At 61.5% G+C, this 18,516-nt stretch overlaps 1 protein-coding gene across 2 annotated transcripts in view; it reads right to left on the bottom strand.

Annotated features, from left to right (window-relative positions):
- The window catches only part of MAP1S (microtubule associated protein 1S), a 30,117-nt gene that overhangs the window by 2,440 nt on the left and 9,161 nt on the right, over positions 1-18,516 (bottom strand). Inside the window, exons 3-7 of one of the 2 annotated variants that reach the window (XR_012156189.1) lie at positions 13,034-13,116; positions 12,514-12,654; positions 8,020-11,347; positions 6,841-7,058; positions 4,891-5,580 (exon numbers count right to left, since the gene is read on the bottom strand). Coding sequence is in view for 1 of the 2 variants with exons in the window: in XM_073324175.1 (XP_073180276.1) it covers positions 5,425-5,580; positions 6,841-7,058; positions 8,020-11,347; positions 12,514-12,654; positions 13,034-13,116 (3,926 nt within the window). In the remaining variant the exon portion in view is untranslated. Of the gene's footprint in view, positions 1-3,238; positions 5,581-6,840; positions 7,059-8,019; positions 11,348-12,513; positions 12,655-13,033; positions 13,117-18,516 lie in introns of those variants that run through there. The other variant, XM_073324175.1, reaches the window with a different exon arrangement.

The following is an 18,516-nucleotide window of genomic DNA, read 5'->3' as shown; positions in this document are numbered from 1 at the left end:
CACTCTGGCACCTGGGAAGCTGCCCGGCCGGCTCTTATCTGGCTGCTCTGGACAAGCCTTGGTTCCAGCGAGCAGCACGGAGGGGTCGCCTCAGCCCCCAGCAGTCCGCCTACTACAGCTAGTGCAGGCGAGGGGCTTCCAGCCCCCAAGGAGCAGCCAGGCTGAATCGTAGCTCAGGCAGACGCCGGCTGGTCTCTGCGCAGGACAGCAGCAATTTGGTTACAGAGGGTCAGTACAGCCCCGTGCACCCCACACTCAGGCTTCACTTGGAGGGAGGCAAAACCCAGCCCCAACCTCTTCCCTTCTGCTAGTGGCTGGAGCAGAGGCCTGGGAGCCACGTGTAAGGGGCTCCATGCCAGTTTCTGGCACTGATCTGCTGCATGACCTGGGCCCAGTCATATTCCCTCTCTGGCTCCGTTTTCCTGCCTGGGGGATGGGTACCTGCCTCTCAGGCCAGGACTGGGGTTAACAAACATACCCTAGTGCTGTGCTTTGAGGGCACACGCCGTTACACTTAAAACACCCACAGCTGGAGCACCACCTTTGGACCAGATTCCCAGCAGGGCTGAGCACCCACAGCTCCGGCTCAGGGCCTTGAGGCTTACATGGGGCTCAGCCCCTCCAAGAACCAACTGTGAGGTTGGGCAACAGAAACGTGGCTGCTTCTGAAACTGGGCCTGAGTGCAGGAGCTCGGAGGTACAGGGCTGGGACAGGCCTACTCAAGGGCAGGATTCAAACCCTCTCCCCTTCCATAGGGCTGCATGAAGGCAGCAGAGCTGGGCATCCCTCTGCTTCACCCCCACCTCGCTGGCTGCAGGTCCCACTCTGGCTGAACGGACACAGTAGGACCCGGGCCAAGAGCCAGCATGTTAGGACAGTGCCCAGCCGGCAGCCCCTCTCTGCTGGGTGGATGGATGAGGGAAGGGGCTGGTGTGGCCTAGGAGACCGGGTTAACAGGGCTGGGCAATGCCCAACCAGTCAGCAATGAGCCCCCTGCAGTGCACTCCCACTTCCCAGCGCAGCCAGGGGCTCAGGGACTCCTCAGCATCTGTGGAGTGGCTGTCTCTTGCCATGCAGCAGCAGCCGGGGGTGCAGGAAGGGCAGGGCGAGGCAGGCCTGCATAGCCCCACGGCCTTATAAATGTACCAGTCCCTGCACATCACCCCGCGCCCCTCACTCCCCCCAGGCCAACTGCCCATCCCTCTTGCTCCTGCCCCCAGACTCCCACCCCACCCCAAACCCTACTCCCCACCACCACTGAAGCAAGAACAGGCCTGCAGCATGCAGCCCCCCCAGCTGCCCTGCTCTGTGTGTTGGGCCTTAAAGGCCCCCCCATTACTGGGGAGGGAAGGTCTTACAGCTGCAAGTCAGGCGCGCCCTCCCCCCCCCTTCTTCTCCAAATGCAGGGATCTCAGCTTCAGAAGTTTCCCAGCCAGTTGCCATGGCAACTCCTCACCCCATCCCTGGCCACTGTAGCCAATGGCAACGCTCGGGCCCAGGCTTCCCAGGCCTGATTTCTGGAGCTCTAAAAACAAAATCAAAAAGACCCCGAGTCAAGGATTTCCACCCCACCTCCCCAAACTCCTGGAAGGGCCTGTGCTCCCCACAACCTGCCCAGCGCCAGGGCCTCGGCCTCAGCAAGCAGCGATGACAGTGCATGCAAGGCAGAGCCCCGGCCCTGCACAGCACGTGGGGAGGGCAGCTTGACCGTACAGCCCTGCTAAGATACCCAGGGCTGCCCTGCTTGGCTCCCGGCAGCCACACCAGGACAGGGGCGAGGGGGCAACACCCAGCTGGGCCAGGTCCTTGGGAGAGCTAGGCCTCCTGCCTAGTCTTAGCGAGCCTGGCCCCTCGTCTAGCCAATGCCCCTTGCTGCTGGAGATTCACCCCACGGGCATCTCCCGGGGGGAGGTGAGGGGAGTTCACTTGAGCTGAAAGAGGAACAGGGTTCTGGTTGCAGCTGCATCAGGCTGCTGCTGGGCCACAAGGGTCCCAGCAAGGATCCCCCACCCACCCAGCCCCTGATCTCCAAGAGCCAGGGGTGCAGGCTAGGCCGGCCTCCAGCAAGGGATGCAGAGGCAGCACCCCCTCCTGGAGCCACAGCGATTGCCTGGCCCGGTTCTAATCCAGCCCTGCCCCGGTTCTAATCCAGCCCTGCCCCATGTCACCACGGAGGACGGACAGGGGGAAAGGCTGATTGCAGGCTGCTCCTTCCCCCATCCCTCCCATCCAGGATCTACTCTTCCCCTAGGATCAGGAGAGGCAGGATGGCACCCTAGGCTGCTGAGCAGCTACATGCCCCGCCACCAAGGGCTGCCCCACAAAGGGAGCCCAGGAGTAGCCCCCAGTGTGACTGTTTGAGCCCTAGGTACAGACACAGGCTGGCTGGCCCCTCCCAGCGGTATGACACTGCAGGGTTTAGCATGCTCTCACAACCAGGGCTAGCATGGGTGGCTCCTCAAGCCAGCAGTTACACCTCTAGTGCAGGGGGAGAGAGGGCCTCAGGGCTGAAGCATAGCTATGTGCAGGAGGCAGGGGGAAAACCCACGGCCATGCCCTGGCGTAGACAGCGCTACGCTGCTGGAAGAATCCTAGCTCCTGCCCCTTGGGGAGGTGGATTAGTTTACAGGGAAGGGAGAACCCCTCCAGGCCCCGTAGTGAGCAGACACACTGAGTGGTATAGCAGTAGGGCTGCTGCATTTTCACTGTAGATGCACCCAGGGGTGAGTTTAGCACTAATGACCCCAGCTAGCTCTGGCAGCTGCGTGGTACAGGCTGCTGCTAGCAGCGCTTACCTGGCCCTACCCGGGGTCCTCACAGTGTGGCTTGGAATAGTTAGATCAGAGGGCAGTCGCCAAGGCTAATTCAATCCATCATCCCCCTCTGCCGAGGCTACGAAGCACAGGCCACTTCCACCAGGGTCCGACCTGAAGGACCCAGCTTGATGTCTGCACGTCCCAGGCTTCGCCCAGCGAGGGGAACTTGGTGATGTGAGAGCTGCACCCCCATAGCCTGAGGCAGGAATTTACATCAATGAAAACCAATGCAAGAGTCTGTGTGAACAGCTGCAGCCTGCTGCACCAGTTTGAGTTCTCTGGCAGATCAGCCCCTGAACTTTCACTGGCCGCCCCCAGGTCTTGCTCCAAGAACCCCCACAAACCCCACTGCCTCCCCCTCGTTGTGCATTTGGAACCAAGGCCGCCTGGCCCTGCTAGGCAGCCACAGAGCACACAGCAATTTGTTGGGCTAGTGTCTCTTTAATGCTTGTTCAATACATTTACCAAACCATAACATCGTGTGTGCAACATTGTGGCGTGTGTCGGTGTCTAAAACTTCTAGCAAACCCACCCCCTGCCCCGGCCTGGGAGAAGTCACAAAGGGGTGGAGAAACAGGTGGTTACCACCCCCCACATTTTGAGCTATAAGAAGGTGGGGCAACCTCATGATCTCCTTCCCTCACCCCCTCTTTAAAAACATCTTCTAGCTAAGAAAATATATAAAGCACTAAAAGGTGAAACATTCAATTCCCCTTTCCCCACCCACCCCGCAAACATCTCCTAGACACATAGTACAATACAATCAAATGTAAAAAGGCCTCCAAGCCCAGCCAGGCGAGCACTGAGAACAGGATTAAACCCTTCTGCCATGGATACAAGAGGGGATGAAATCTGCAAGGAGCTGAGCCCCCCTTCCCAGCAGCTCACCCGGGGGGGACGCACTGGTGCCTCACAGTGGTAATCAGATAAATAAGAACCTTCTGTGTGTAGCAATTTTGGTTTTTTTCTTCATTTAAAAAAAAATTTACAAAAAAAGGTAAGTTGCAAACTTACAAAACAGGTTAGTGTCACATTCTCTCCCCAAACTTGCTCTTCAAGATGAGTTAGAGAAAAAGAAAGATGCGGAAGCTGTGGAGAAGCTAGAACGTGGCTGGGGATTCAGGCCCCCCACAAGTTTCATGCCTAGCGGTGCCCCCTGAGATCTGCTTGGCCTACGCAGACTGCTGGGGTCAGCAGCAGGGACGCAGGGTACAGGAGACAGGAGCGGCAGGGTTTGCAGAAGGGGGATGTTAGCTGAAGTCAGGAGCACCCCTGGTTAGTTTTGACACAGAGATTGGAGAAGGGGAGGGGGGGCTGTTACAAGACAACTCCAATTCCCTTCCTCCCTGGGAGACATTCACACCCCCCACGCCCAGGCCCTCTGCTCCCAGCAATCACACTTAACATGAACTTTCAAAAGGCCCGTGAAATTTGGCTTTAAAACATTTACAGCAACATTAGGGCTTCTGAGGTCCGCCATGGGGTGGGGCTGGGGTTGCCAGCCCAACCACCCCCACCAGGCAAGGGAGACTGGGCTGGCATGGGAACGCTCTAGCAGGGTTGGGTCACAGTTCCACACCCCATGCAGGGAGAACCCACTCCATGCTCCACTGCTTTGGAAAGCAGGAAAGCATCAGTCCAGTCCAGCCCCCACCAGCCCCAATTCAGCTTCAAACCTCCCTTAATCTGGGTCAAGAGATCGTGTCCACCTGGGAACCTGGCATCTCTGTGGGGGCAACAGGACAGTTGGGACTTTAGTTTTGAGGGGCACAAGGAGACTAATAGCAGCTGGGGGAAGGGCAGTCAACTGGGATACAGCCCCCCACCACTATAGCAGCCCCCCTCCCTGGCACATGGTCATGCTGTCAGGGGCATCACTGGGGTGTATGACTCGCAGACTCGTTTCACTTGTGCCCTCAGCCAGAGGATGAGACTCCAACTGGCTGCCAAACAACAGGGAAGCGACTGGATGCTACCACTGATTGGAGCCCCAGTCCAGGCTGCCCGTAGGAGCCCTGGGGCGATGCTGCAGTGGGATGGCCATTGCTGCATCACCTGACCAGTGTAAGGTACCTGCTTGACATCAGGGAGGGCAGACTGGTCCCGTTTCCATCACTGGGGCGGACAGAAGAGGGCCGTGCCTGGGCTGGGGAGAGAGGCAAGGAACAGCTATCCTGTAGCACACCTCGGCCCCCAGCCACAGAACCTGCTCCCCACCTCTGCCAGCAGTGGGGATTACAGACCCGGCCAACCCACGATCCAGCCCCCCATCCCCCTGTAGGGATACAGAGCAAGAGGCTGGGGCCTGTGTGCATGCAATAACCAGACGGTGAGTGTCTGTGGTGCACAGGATAGGAGAGGTAAGCACTCAGTGTAACCCTTTCCAGTCCAGGGGAGATTCCCTCCCATCTTGCAGGAAGCTGGCCATGCAGAGCTCATTCCAATCTTACAGTGCCTCTTCCCAATCACCCATGGCCAACGGGGCCTTGCCAAGCCCTCCCCCCTTCCAATGGGTTGCGATGTGCAATGACTGTGGGCGATCTCCCCTCTGCAAGGTCCAAAGCACCTGCTCCAAGTCTGGCTGGAAAGGGTTAACGCGGGCCGCCTTCAGAACTCCACTTTGCATGCTGGGAAGGTCTCGTCCTGCATGGCCACTGTACTGTTGCTGCCCAGCACTGTGATGCCCAGCTCCTGCTGGCGCTCGTGGGTTTCCTGGTACCATTCGTGCATCACCAGCGAATCAAAGGTTGGGATCAGGGTCACCTGAGGAGACCAATTTGAGAGTCACTCAGAGGCAGCAAGGTCTAGTGGGTCTGGCCCTGATGGAGCCAGGGCACCAGGGCTTCTATTTCTGCCACTTCCCTGCTGGGGGATCCTGGGCATGTCACATCTCTGCCTGTTTCCCCTCTCCCCCCCCCTTTGTCCCATCTGTTTCAGACCCCAGCTCCTTGCAGTGCGTCTGCGCAGCACCCGGCCCATGGGGCTCTGATCTCAACTGGGGACGGGCACTGCTGTGTTAAACACTCTGGTGGGGCAGACGGAGGCCGGAGCAAGGGGAGGTTCTGCCTCCCTCAAAATATGGGCACAAACAGCCTCACCACATCTCCAGCTGCTTCTGCCCCAGCTCAAAGCCACCCTGCCCCAGCCGCCAACACTTGTGCCAAACAGGGACACTGAGGCACACCAGTGACTATCCCCCAGGTGAGGTCACAGAGTTAACAGTTCAAAGGTCAGGGCCCCTCCTGCCTCAGGAGAACCCAGCCGCCCCTGCTCCAAGCCATGGCTACGTGGCCGAGCCCCCTACATCGACACGCATAAGACCGCAGCTTTTCCGCCGGCATGGTACCGCCACCTCCCCCACCGAGCCGTGCCATGCCAACAGACACAGCTGTGCCCCGAGTGTAGGGTGACCAGATGTCCTGATTTTATAGGGACAGTCCCTTTTTTGGGGTCTTTTTCTTATATAGGCTCCTATTACCCCCCACCCTGATTTTTCACACTTGCCCACCCGAGTGCCTCTGCACAGCGGGGTTGTCGGGGTAGCTGTTCTGGAAGGGGGCGATCCCCCCCCCCCCCCCACTCCTCACCAACACAGCTACACCGGCATAACTCTCCTGTTCAGACCAGGCCAGAGTCCAGTTCCCTGGTGGCCTCTGCTGAGTCCCCCCTCCCGCTGCAACCCCCCACAGTAACCACCGCCCCCCCAGCTGAGCCAGATGCCCCGAACGATACACACCGGGGACTTCTTGGATCTGGCCAGTAGGGGGAGCAGGTTCTCCCCACAGGACTCTGCCAGGGGAGGAGGCGGCCAGCAGCATCCACAGCCAGCTGGATGGCACAGCCCATGCAGTGGGGCAGCACTCCCAGCTCCCGCTCAAGGCAGAAACACTCCCCCCAAGCAGAGGGCTCGGGGTTGGAGCATGGGGCAGGGATATGGTTACCCGAGACCCCAACCAGGCCCCCCCGCAAGCCTGCCTGGCCATGCTCAGCGCTGCCCCCTGCTGCCGTCCTGCCAAGCCCCACCTGGACATCACTCCCCCAGTGATGTTTGCCCGCCAGCAGCGCATCCAGGATGGGTCGCATGACGCCCTCTTTGACATGGTCGTCTCCGCTGATGACGTAGCAGAGGGAGCGGATCCGCCGGAAGAACTCCTCGTCCACCGTCCTGGCGCTCCAGGAGCCAGGGATGTAGGCCAAGTCCAAGTAGATTGGCGGCTCAGGGGGAGAAAGGGCCTTGGAGCCTGAAATTGCAAGACGGGGGAGCTTTTAGACACAGGGGGCAGGGCCAGGGCTCCAGCAGGGAATGCCAGGCGGCCCGGTGCACAAGGGCCACACTATTGAAACATGATCAGAGATTTTGGGAACCTTGATTTCGGGCATTGCAGAAGGGCTCAATTTGTGCCCAGTGCTGAATGCCAGCCCACAGTCTGGCCCTTCCAGGCATCTCCCATTGGGACACCCAACAATGTCCAGTCACTTGACACATTCGATCCAGGATCCCAGGCTCGCTCTTGCACACCCACACCTGCTAGGGCACTTCCAGCACTGTCTCTTTACTGGAGTTTTAACTAGATTTTAAATCCAGCATCTCGCTCCCTTTGCTATTAGGGATGGTCACTCTCTGCATCTGGCTGAGCCTGGCTGTGCAGGGAATGGGTCACTAGCTCCCTGGGTCTGCAATGCAGCAGGGGGGCTCCAGAAGCTTTGCAAGAGGCTCTTCTGGAATCCACACATCTGGGCCCTGAGTTACGTGGGACTCGGGCTCACCAGCACGCAGGAACACCAGCCTTTTAGTTCCTACGCGCTGCAGGATTCCCCAGGATCCAGACAGCCCAGGCCAAGCCCCCCCCCCCCCCAACTACCGTGCTCACATGCCTCAACTCAGCCCCGAAGGAGCCAACATCTGGGGCATGGCCACCCAGTCTGTGGCACACTCCCCCAGAGCCAGAGCAACTCCCACCTGGCACATGCAAACTCTGGTGGTGCCATGGGCACCGACAGCAACGCAGCTCATCCCACAGGCCAACACACACCTGCAGTGACTGCCGTGGGCTGCAAGGCCCCATATATCCTCCACCCCCCGAGCCAGCCAGTCCCCTCGGCCTGGGGCTGGGTTAGCATGGGAGTGACAGGCTCTGCTCCTGGCCTGGGATCAGCTGGACTCTACGCCCCATCCCCATTCAGCGTGACCGCAGCAGTTACCTGCGGGAGATGATCTGCCGGCTCCCGAGAGCGGCCTGGCCCCAGCGCTGCGGCTCTTGAGCGATGCTCTGGTGTCCCCGCCGGCCCCGAGGCGTGGGCCCTTCTCCATGGGGGTGCCCTTGGCTGGGGGAAGCGTCCTGACCTTGTCTGCTGAGCCCATGGGGCCTCTGGCCTTGCTGCCCAGGGTCGAGTGTTTGGGGTTTTCGGCTTTCTGGGACATGGGGGCCGAGCCCAGGCGGGAGGGAGTCCTCTTCACCTTGCCAGCGGGCTCCTTCTTCCCCGTGCAGGCCTGCTCTGAGGGCACAGCCTCTGGATCCACCATGCAGATGCCAGGTTGGGCAGGAAGGGGGCAGGGGTCTTTCAGGGGGCCAGGAGGAGGGTCTCTGGCCCGGGCAGGGCCCCTGGCCAGGTGCTCCGACTCTTCATCTGAGTCCAGCCCGCCATCGGCCGTGATGGAGGGGCAGTCGTCGGTGGCAGGAGGGATGTCTGAGTCTGAGAGCGTGGGGAGGGACTCGCTCCCAGAGGTGGGGGGGGTCTCCGCGGCGTGCGGCGGCTGCAGCCGGCGGCCCTGGCTCCTCAGGCCTCTCCTCTGGGCCAGGGGCTTGGCCAGCTCCTGGGAGAGGTCGCTGTCATTGGACAGGTCCCGGGGGCTGACGTTGAGGGAGGGGGGGCGCTCTGACTTGGGGTGCTCAAACTCGCAGGGCGATACCAGGCACAGGTCCACGTCGTGGGGGGAGTCGGAACGGTGCCCATGCCGGCGCAGTCCGTCCGCCCCGTCGCTGCCCAGCTGGGCGTGGTGGCAGGGCTGGATGGGCAGGGACAAGCTGCCTTTGCCCACCGAGGCGTCTGGCTCTGGGGTCAGCCCGCCCGCCTGCGGCTGGTTCAGCTCCTCTTGGGGCGACTCGCTCACTGGGGGTAGCACCTGCTCGAAGGAGACCGACAGCGACTCATCCACCTCGGTGGAGTGGGGGGAGCCCACCTCAGCCGGCAGCGAGGGGGTGGTGATGGTGGGCGAGACGTCAGGGAGCTCGTCCTTGAAGGGGCTGAGGGACAGGCAGCCCGCCTGCTTCTCCTGGGAGGAATGACAGGAGTTGAACTGTTTGTTGTCGTTGTGGCCCGTCGCCAGCTCCTCTACCATGACTGCGTTCTCCACCGGGGACTGGTGGAACGGGGTGTGCCTGGCACTGGCCGGCCCCGAGCTGGGGGGGGACATCATCTCCAGGGTCTTCTCCTCGGAGCTGCCGCATGGGTCCTCGGCGCCCTCCTGGCAGTGGTTGAGAAGCCCCGTGGGCGTTAGGTCGAAGTCCACACTGTGGTCGCTCTTGGGGGTCTTGGCGAGGGGGGAAGGGGGCCAGATGGCCTTGAGCGGGCTAGTCTCTAGGTACCGGAACCCCTGGGGGCTGTCCAGCTCTTCTGGGTCGAGGCCGTTCTCCTGGCAATCCATGGGCCCCAGCCCGGCACAGCCAGCTGGGCCCTCAGTGCCACCACACTGCCCAGCCTCCCCGTTCTCCAGCGGGGACGGCTCCAGCTCACTCTCCGCTGCGGTGATCCCCTTGTCTGTTGACTCCTCCTTCTGCCTGGCCTCGGTGCCCGCCCATGCCGCCTCCTGTGTCAGGGCCTCCAGGGACAGTGACTTGGAGCCTTCCGACCCACCAGCCTCAGGGGGCTTCTTGCCAGCTGCACCTGCCTCCTTGGCCGCTTTGGCCTTGGGCTTCTCCGGCTCCTTCTTGAGAGTGGATTTCTTAAGGCTCCCTGTCCTGAGGGCCAGCTTGCGGGGCTCCAGCCCAGGCGGCTTGCGGGCAGGCGGCTTTGCGGCCTTCCCCTCAGCCTTGCTCTCCTTGGCATCCTTCCGCAGCAGCTCAGCTTTCCCCTCCCTCTTCACGGCCTTCCCCTCGGCGCCATCTTCCTTCTTCAGAGGCCTCTTCTCCTCCTTCCTCACCTCCTCGGGCAGGGACTCTTTCTTGGGCGGGGCCTTCTCCTTGCTCAGCTTCAGCCTCACATCCGGCTTGAGCTTCTCAGCTGAAGAGTCGAGCTTGGCTCTGGGCTCCTCGGCTCTCTCCTCCTCTGGCCTTGCCTTGGCCACCTCGCCCGGCCCTCTGGCCTTCTCCTTGGGCGCTGGCTTCACCTCCCTCTTCTCTGACTTGAGGGCTTTCTCCTTGAGAGCCGGGGGCCCAGCCTCCACCAGGCTCAGTCTGGAAGCAGACCGGAGGCTCTCCTTGGACGCCGACTTGAGGCTCTCCTTGCTTTCTGCCCTCTTTGGCGTGAGCTGCTTCTCGGGACGGGGAGCAGCCAGCGCCTTCAAGTCCTTCTCAGTGACCACCGGGTGTTTCAAAAACGCCAGGTGCTTCACCTTCTCCAGCCCCTCCAGGATCCTGCCCTGCGGGGTGCAGCCTGGGAACAGGACCCGGATGATCTTCTCCAAAGGGCTGGCGGGATGCCAGACCAGCAGGGCGCAGATGGAGGTCAGGCACTGCAAGGGCAGCTCCTGCTCACTGGGGTGGCCGTTGCCGGACCAGTGCTGCAGCAGGAACTCCAGCTCCTTGCTGCCCCGCACCGGGTTCAGCACGTACATGTCCAGTCTGCCAACGCCCATCTTTTGGAACAGCACCGTGGGCCCCAACTTGGGGCCGCTGTCCCTGCAGAGTGGGTTGGGCCTGATCCCCAGCTTCTCCAGGTAGCGTAGAGTCAGGCTGGCTTCATCACAGCTCTTCAGCACCCTAGAGTTTCCCTCAATACCCTTCAGCTTCTCGGACGCGTTGAGGAACATGACGCCCAGCTCGGGGGAGATGAGGTTCTTCACCCAGTCCCCGTTACTCTGGGAGCCCTGTGAGGAGGGGTCCTCCTCTAGCTCAGCGACCTTCCTCTGCAGCAGGCTGTTGACCCCCGGCAGGCTGTCCGTGCCGATGTGCGTCACCAGGATGGAGTCAATCCGGTCCAGGTGGCGCACCAGCTTCCAGAAGGAGGATTTGGGGTTGGAGCCCCCGTTCACCAGGACGTTGAACCCGTTGACAGCAAAGAAGGCTGTGTCCCCCCTCCCGCCGGGGAAGACGTAGCAGCACGGCTTGGAGAGCTTCAGGAAGCCCACCATGGTCGGGGGCTCCAGCAGGTCAAAGGGGGACTGTGGCTCCAGGGACTCCGAGAGGTATTCCACAAACTCCTGCAGCCCCTCCATCTCCGGCAGCATGCAGCCTGGGTTGATCCGCAGCTCAATGAAGTCCTGGAGGTTGTACTGCTCCAGGCTGGAGTCCTGCCACTCCCCAAAGTCAGGGCAGCTGACGGTCAGGCTGGCCTTGGCCGAAGGATCTGCAGAGCTCAGTATCTCCCCAACCTAGAGAGAGAGAACCCATGGTCAATGCCAGCACCTGGCTGAGTTCAGTGTAAAGCGACAGGCTGCTGAGTCATCCCTTGTCAGCCGATCCAGAGCTCCAGCCCGGCCATCCCAGGGGTTAGACAGACACGCCACCTCCAACCCGGACTGAGACACGAGTTCCCAGAGGGGTGAGGCCAGTCGGCAGCCACTAGACAGCCCCACCCTGCCCTCCTTCACCAATATGGGGAAGGCCATCCCATAGCAGGTTTGGCCGTGACACTGCAGTGTCACTCAGCTCAGCATCATTTCCCCTGTGGTCTGTGCTATCAGATGATTGTGCATGGGGGCGATCATCACTGCGAGCCCAGACTCTTCCCTTTGCATCATGGGAACATGCCCCACGAGCGCCGAGGGCAGCAGCCCACCTACTCTGCACCCGATCCTCCAATTCCCACCCCTGCACTTCCTAATTGAGCAGCCCTGGCTGCTGGTGTGATTCAGAGCGCGCTCCCTGCTGGGGAAGGAGAGATGCTACTGCCGAGCAAGGCCACGTTTGCACAGAAGCGTGGGCCTGGCATGGGGAGCAGTTCCAGGGCTGCTGGAGAAGCAAAGCCTTGGCCACACACAGCAAGGGGACCTGAGGCTGCCAGACTTCCAGCAAGACTGAACCTGCTGCTACGCCTGCTAGGTGGTGGGGATGAAGAGGCCTCATATGGACAGTTCTGGATGCAGCACTGAGCAACAGCCCAGCTCCATCAGCACCACTAGAGAGTGGGACTCCACCAGCCCCACGCCCTTCCCACAGGGCTTCGCTGCTGGTGCCTAGAGCTGCACATTCAGCCAGTTTACAGCCACTCCAGCTGGGGCTCAGGATCCATGGGGCTAGTGAGAAAAAAGTGACTAGGGTCCAGAGGGGCCCACACTGGAGTCACCTTCACTGCCAGCAGCCATGTCAAGGTTCTGCAATGTTTCCTCCTGCAGCCAGAGGTGGAAAGGCACACGAGCCCTGAGCCAGGAGAGAGAGACATGTCTCCGCATCAGACAGTAATGGGATTACCCAGGCCTCTCCCCCAGCCCCATTAGGAATCAGAGCTGCCTGAAGGAAGGCGTTTCCTGGCCCAGAGCTCACGGCCACAAGGGTTAGCCGCCAAGGGACGGATCGCGGGCACGGTGCCAGGACACACCTCTTTGTCCGTGAAGATCTGGAGGAAGTCCCGCAGAGAGAAGCAGCCTGTCTGCAGCATCAGCTCCCCGGTCTGCTCCACACAGGGCCCGGCGAACACCAGCAGCTTGTGCTGGGACACGTCCGTGATCAGGTTCCGCAGCTGGGGACCGAGGGCGGTTGAGTTCAGCTGTCCCCACCCACCCCACCCGTGCTCGGGCCCGCCACCCAGGCCCACCGGCCTACACCAGCTCTAGGGGATCTTTGCTGCCACACAATGGAGCAGAGACCAAGCCCCGGGGGGGGGTGGGGGAGGAGGTATCTGCGGGGGAGGTGTTTGGGCTGGGGAGGCAGCAGGCGCCTGGCCTGATGGAGTGGGAAGGAGGACAGGATGTGAGAAGATCATGGAGGGGAATGCAACCCCTACACTCCTGCAGGGTGCTCGTGGCCAGTGGCCCGGCACCTCCTTGCCCCCCCCAGCACCCCCCTCCCCGAGATGGTAAGGGCCCCATTGGAACCCAGTTCCCTGCCCACCTGCTCACCTCATCGCACAGGGACTTATCCGAAGGGTTGAGCAGCACCAGTGTCTCCAGGACATCTCCCCGGTGGTGGAGGGTCCGCTGACCTGCCCAGGAACAAGAGGCCTCGGCGTTGAGACCAGCTCCCCTCCAGGTTTTGGCCCCCACTCCCTTCAGGGAAGGGCCAGGCTGGCCCGAGAGCTGCACAGAGGGTGGCTGCCCAGGGCACAACGAACTCATGGAATGGCGAGAGGCCGGGCAGCAAGGAGCCTCCAGACAGGAGCCTGGCAGCATACCATGCAGCACTCAGCTGGCATGGTCTGCCCCAACATATGCAACCCGTCCCAGAGCAGGGAACCCCAGGCAGCTCTTGGCTGACCCAGGAGGCTGTTCAGAGCGTGCACAGTTCACCTGCCTTCTGGACCACCGCTCCCCTCTGCAATGCCGCAGCACTGCCCCCCAGCACCTCTGGGACCCTGGACATGGAGAGCACATCCGGGTGGCGTTTCAGGGAGATGTCTGTGCCGGACTTAGACAAGGCTGGCTAAGGAGACAGCTGTCAGGCAGTGCAGTGCAGAGACAGCTGTCAGGCAGGGCGCAGGGAGGGGCAGAGGAAGGCCGGTCTTGGGGCTAAGGCCCTGGAGCCAAGAGATCTGGGTCCCTGGCTCTGCCACAGGCTCTGAGTAGCCTGAAGCAAGGTGCCAAGTCTGTGCCACAGTTTCTCCACCCAGGAAGCAGGGCGATCCAAGGCAGCCCCTGGAAGGGCGGTGGGCGAGTGCGAGAGAGAGGGGAACCCGTAGTTCCTGACGGCACACACCACAATCCCAGCTAAAGCTAGAGGTGCCGGACGGGATCGGCGCGCCGGCAGCTACTGCAGAACCCAGCTGCGACAGGGAGTTTGCCCAGCACAAGCTCTGGCCATCCCCAGGCAAGACCAGTCATTCTGGCAGCAGGCAGCCTGCCCAGGCAGGGACACAGGCCCACACACAGACCCCGCTGCTGCATGCCCCCTTCCCAGCCTCCCCCACCCCTTTCAGCCCGGCTGAAGTTCAAGGCTGGAGGCACGGCCGCTGCAGGACCCCACTGGCCGGAAAGCAGAGCTGTGAGCCCGGATGCCACAAGAGGCCAGCAGATCTGCTGAGTCGAAGGATGAGACTCCCCTCCCCCCCACACACACACACTTCCTTCCCACTGCGGGGGGGGAAGGAAGGAAGCGGAGGGGCTGACTCAACCCACGAGGGACCCCCCACCCCTGTGCTCTGCTCCCGATATGGCAACAGCACAGGAGCCGGACAGGGATTGTTTTTAAGCTACGAACACAACCCTCTGGGCTCCCCTACCACTCTGGCTGGAACGGGAAACGTAGCAGCCTTGCTAAGTGGCCGGCTCTGCCAAGGCCCCATGGGTACCTCGGCCCCTTGCCCCCATTACTCTCAAGGCCCTGGGGGTCCACAGATGGGGAGAGGGAGGCCCTGGCCTGAAGAGCTTAAATGGAAAGCAGAAAGAACCCATATCTTACTGATTGAGCAGGGCCCGTGGAGGGGAAGTGACTGGCCAGGTCACCCAGGCATCAGCAGGAGAGCTGGGAACCACACAGACCCCCTGCATGATTGACCATAGCGGCCACTTCAGCCTCCCTTCCCCCACTGGCCCCCCCACCAGAAGATAGGCCAGGCCCAGAGCAGCTAGATGACTTGGCCCTGCCAGTCCACTGCAGGGTTGGGAAAACACCCTGGGAGCCCTCTCCCTAGGCACACCTGAGTGATTCTCCCCTCCACGAGGAAGGTCATGGGCCAGCAGAGACCCAGGCCCACACGGGGCTGGCCCTTTGCAGCCCCAGCTGGAGGGCAGCGTTATGACCACTGGCATTTCCTGCTCTGTGCCCGGACGATGCGGCCCCAGCTCAGGAAGGCAAAGCGGACAGAAGCTGCCTTCCGGAGGCCATCAGCGCACCACCTCCTCCTCCCTGCAGGCATTGGGGGGGCAGACTCCACCTTTATTTTCTGGGGTTGTCGGGGGTGGTCCAAGGCAGCACAAACTGCTCCCCCAGCCCCATTTTCCTTCCCAAGGGTAGAGCTGGGGCATGGAGCAATGCGTGTCCAGGGACCACCGAGTACCGCTTCTAAGCCCCTCCCAGCCAGCAGTTGCATGGGTCTCAGCTCACCTGACCTCCCAACCGGAGCAGAGACTCCCAATAAGCCAGAGACCCAAGCTCTGTGCCCCCGGGCATGCAGTTGGGCACCATGCAAATGGCATCTAATGCAGACAGCTGCACTGCCCTTCACTAGAGGGCAGCAATGGGGCAGAGAAATGGCTCAGTGTGCAGGAAAGGAAAACAACCTGGAAGCCCAGCCCCCTAGCGAACTGGGCTGGAGGCTCAACGGGTAGCCACAGGCACGGCTCCTGCTCCTGACGTTTAGTGCCCCAGGAAGGGAACCGAATTGGCTTTAACTCCACGTGTTCAGCGTAATCCCAGAGCATGGAAGGAAGTGGTTCCATTGGGCTGCTAACAATCTGCTCTGCATGCCCCAACTCATGGGGCCCCAGGCCCACGAAGGCCAATTTATGGTCTGGGGGGCAGGAAGATCCGAGGCACAATTAGGCCACAGGGCACCTCAGGGTGTTGGTGCCAGCGAGCTGAGTGGTTTACTACAGCTCAGTCCCAGGAACGAAGAGAATTCACAAGCCTGCCAAGCACAGGCCTGTCGGGGGTTAAATTCTGCCTCCCTGAGCCAGCTGGCTGCTGGGCTGAGTGCCTTGGGGTCTGGAGGCCTGTACTCCACAGCACGGGGGAGCTGAGTCGCTAAGGGCTGGCCTGGGACTCAAACCCACGTTCAATTCCCTGCACTGCCAGAAACTGACCCTGGGCAAGTCACTGACTCAGTTTCCCCATCTGTACAACCGGGGGGGGGGGAGTGAGGATTTCCCTGCCTCACAAGGGTGGGGGATGGGCTGAGGGGCTCAGACACGAGAAAGCTGGACCCATTTAAGCCAGCCCAGTATCATTAGAGCAGACCAACCTCCCAGTGCCGACGCAGCTGTATCAGAGTGAAGGCATTTCACACCCTGCTAGCTACTCCCACACAGGAATGGTCTTAAACCTTCCTGGCACGTGGCACCTTTATAGCACCATCCCGTTGTAACAGGGGCCACTGTCCATTTAGAGATGTCCCGTCCCAACCCAACCCACAGTTAAATCAGAACAAAAACGGTTCAGTCCAGGCCTGAGCACCTGAGCTGGGCTGGAAGCTGCAGCCTCCCCAGAGCGGTCCATAGTCCCTTCCACCCTTGGCCTCCCACAGAGCAAAGGCTGATCGAGCACCTGGACTGGAAACGGGACACCCCTTGCCACGCCCATGTCACAGGGCCACCGAGCAGCTGCTGGCAAGCAGCGATTCCGTTACTGCCGGTCAGTGCTGCCTCTGAATCAGCAGCCTGGGGGGTCAGCGGCTCCCTATCTGGTTACCAAGCCCCCGAGCCACCCAGCCCCGTGCACAGAAGGGGCCTCTGAGTGCAGCCGCCCTAGTTTCCAGAGAGCTCGTTTGGAAGAGCAAACAAACGAACCCTAAAGGAAGTACCCGGGGAGGCTGGTCTGGCCGGACTGGAGGAGCCAGCCGGAGACACCTGGGCAGGAGGGAGAGCAAGGCGAGCACAGCGCTGGCTGCAGGGAGCCCATTTCACGGCCGGGGCACCCAGAAGGGATTTTAACCTCACGGCTTTGGGGTGTAAGCCAGCCCCTTAGATCTTGAGCAAGCCAGACACAGGCGGATGTGGGACACCAGCCCACAAGGGTATTTCTTCCACCTTCCTCAAACGCATCCAGGGCCAGCCGCTGCCAGAGACGGGCCCGAGGAAGGGCTCCGTGCAGGCGCCCGCATTCGCAGCCCAGCTCCGTTACATGCACGGCAGCCTGAGCTGGTCAGGAACGAAGGCATTTCTACTCTCCCATGGCCAGTCACTTCTGCAGAGAGGCCCGTAAAACCCTCAGCACACTCGTTCCGGCAAGGAGACCCTGTGCTGGGCTGCAGGCTGTCGGGACCCCTGTGCACGGCCCAGCCCCTCGGACAGGATCAGCGGCTCTTCCAAGACCGACAGCGAGGGAACGATGCCACACAGCGCTAGCCCACGAGCCACCTCTCCCGGCCCCGCGGTCACGAGACAGCCACACCAGCAGGGAGCAGAGCCAGGGATCTCCTGGCAGCTGCCCCAGCCCCTTTCCCCTCCCAGCCAGCGGCTGCACGGGTCTCAGCTCACCCCACCTCCCAACCGGAGCACGTGCCGCAGCCCAAGTAGATCACAAGGCAACAGATGAGCCCCGACGCCAGGCCGGAGGCTGCAGCTCAGCAACTTGCTGCACAGAGCCGGCCTGCTCCCCGGCGCGGGAATTGACAGGACCAGGGATCAGACACGCGTCCAGCCCCAGCAGCAGCCCGGGGCGGTGGGGACAATAGTGCTGATGGAGCGACCCTAGGCTCTCCCCAGGCTGGACGCGTGGAACACGGCAGTGTACGTGCTGGTCTCTCTCTCTCTGGCGCCCCATTGGTAGCCGAGGCTGGGGGAGGGTTTTACCCATAGCAGCAGCACTAGCTGGTGCCCACATTGTTTGAACCCAGCCCAACCGGTGCCTCTGCTCTCCCTGTGCCACAGGAGAGGGATGCTACCAGCACGGGAGGCTCTTTAATCTCCTTGGGGAAGGGGCGCTGTTCCGTCTGTACAGCGCCTAGCACCCCCGGCAACAGCCACGCTGCTCCCCACTCCGGAGCACAAGGTCTGGCTTCACCTCAGCCAGCCTGCAGGGGTTATGCTAGGAAAGCACAGCCAGGCCAACGTCCTGCTCCACCCATTGGGGTCCTCGAGCTCTTCAGCCCCCCTGGAAAGGGGATAGTCCGCAGGACCCAGCTACGCCTGACAAGCAACAGGGAGCTCAGACCCTCATGCAAGAAGCTCCCTTCCGTGGATGCCTTAGAGAAGGGCATAGGGGAAGCAGTACCAAAGTGGGTTAACCCCACAGTGGAGCAGCAGGGATCCCCCCAACACTTGTGTCTAGGCACAGATGTGGTGAACCAGCGGTTCCCCCCTACAAGATGAGCAGGGGAGTATCTTGCTACAGCATGGTTTTGACTTGGAGTCAAGACGTCCCACTGCGAGCGAGGTAGACGGAACAAGCCTGTCCCTCGATCGGGGAGGGCCGGCCCAAGTCTAGGCACTGCAGCTGAAGGCGGTGGGGCAGCGTAGCCAGAAGCCAGCCTGGGTGTGACAAGGCCTCACTGGAAGGTGCGTGGAGAGGGCCGCCGGCCCATCCTCCCAGCCCGGGAACCCCTCTGCGAGCCGCTCCCCAGGAAGAATGAGCGCGTTTGTCTGCTTGGAGGGGCCAGGACAGAGGCATCAGCTGAGGGAGAGCACACGCAAGCAACTCTGCACAGAAGCAGCTTTGTAGCCCTGGCTAAATGTTTGCCCAACCCAGCAAAACACCATCAGGAGAGGGCAAGGTCCGGGTCTGCAGCCGA

Source organism: Lepidochelys kempii, chromosome 25, assembly GCF_965140285.1.
Source record: "Lepidochelys kempii isolate rLepKem1 chromosome 25, rLepKem1.hap1, whole genome shotgun sequence".
In the NCBI taxonomy this organism is placed as follows: Eukaryota; Metazoa; Chordata; order Testudines; family Cheloniidae; genus Lepidochelys; species Lepidochelys kempii.
The sequence above is the reverse complement of the archived record's forward strand: the minus strand, read 5'-3'. Positions and strand labels throughout refer to the sequence as shown.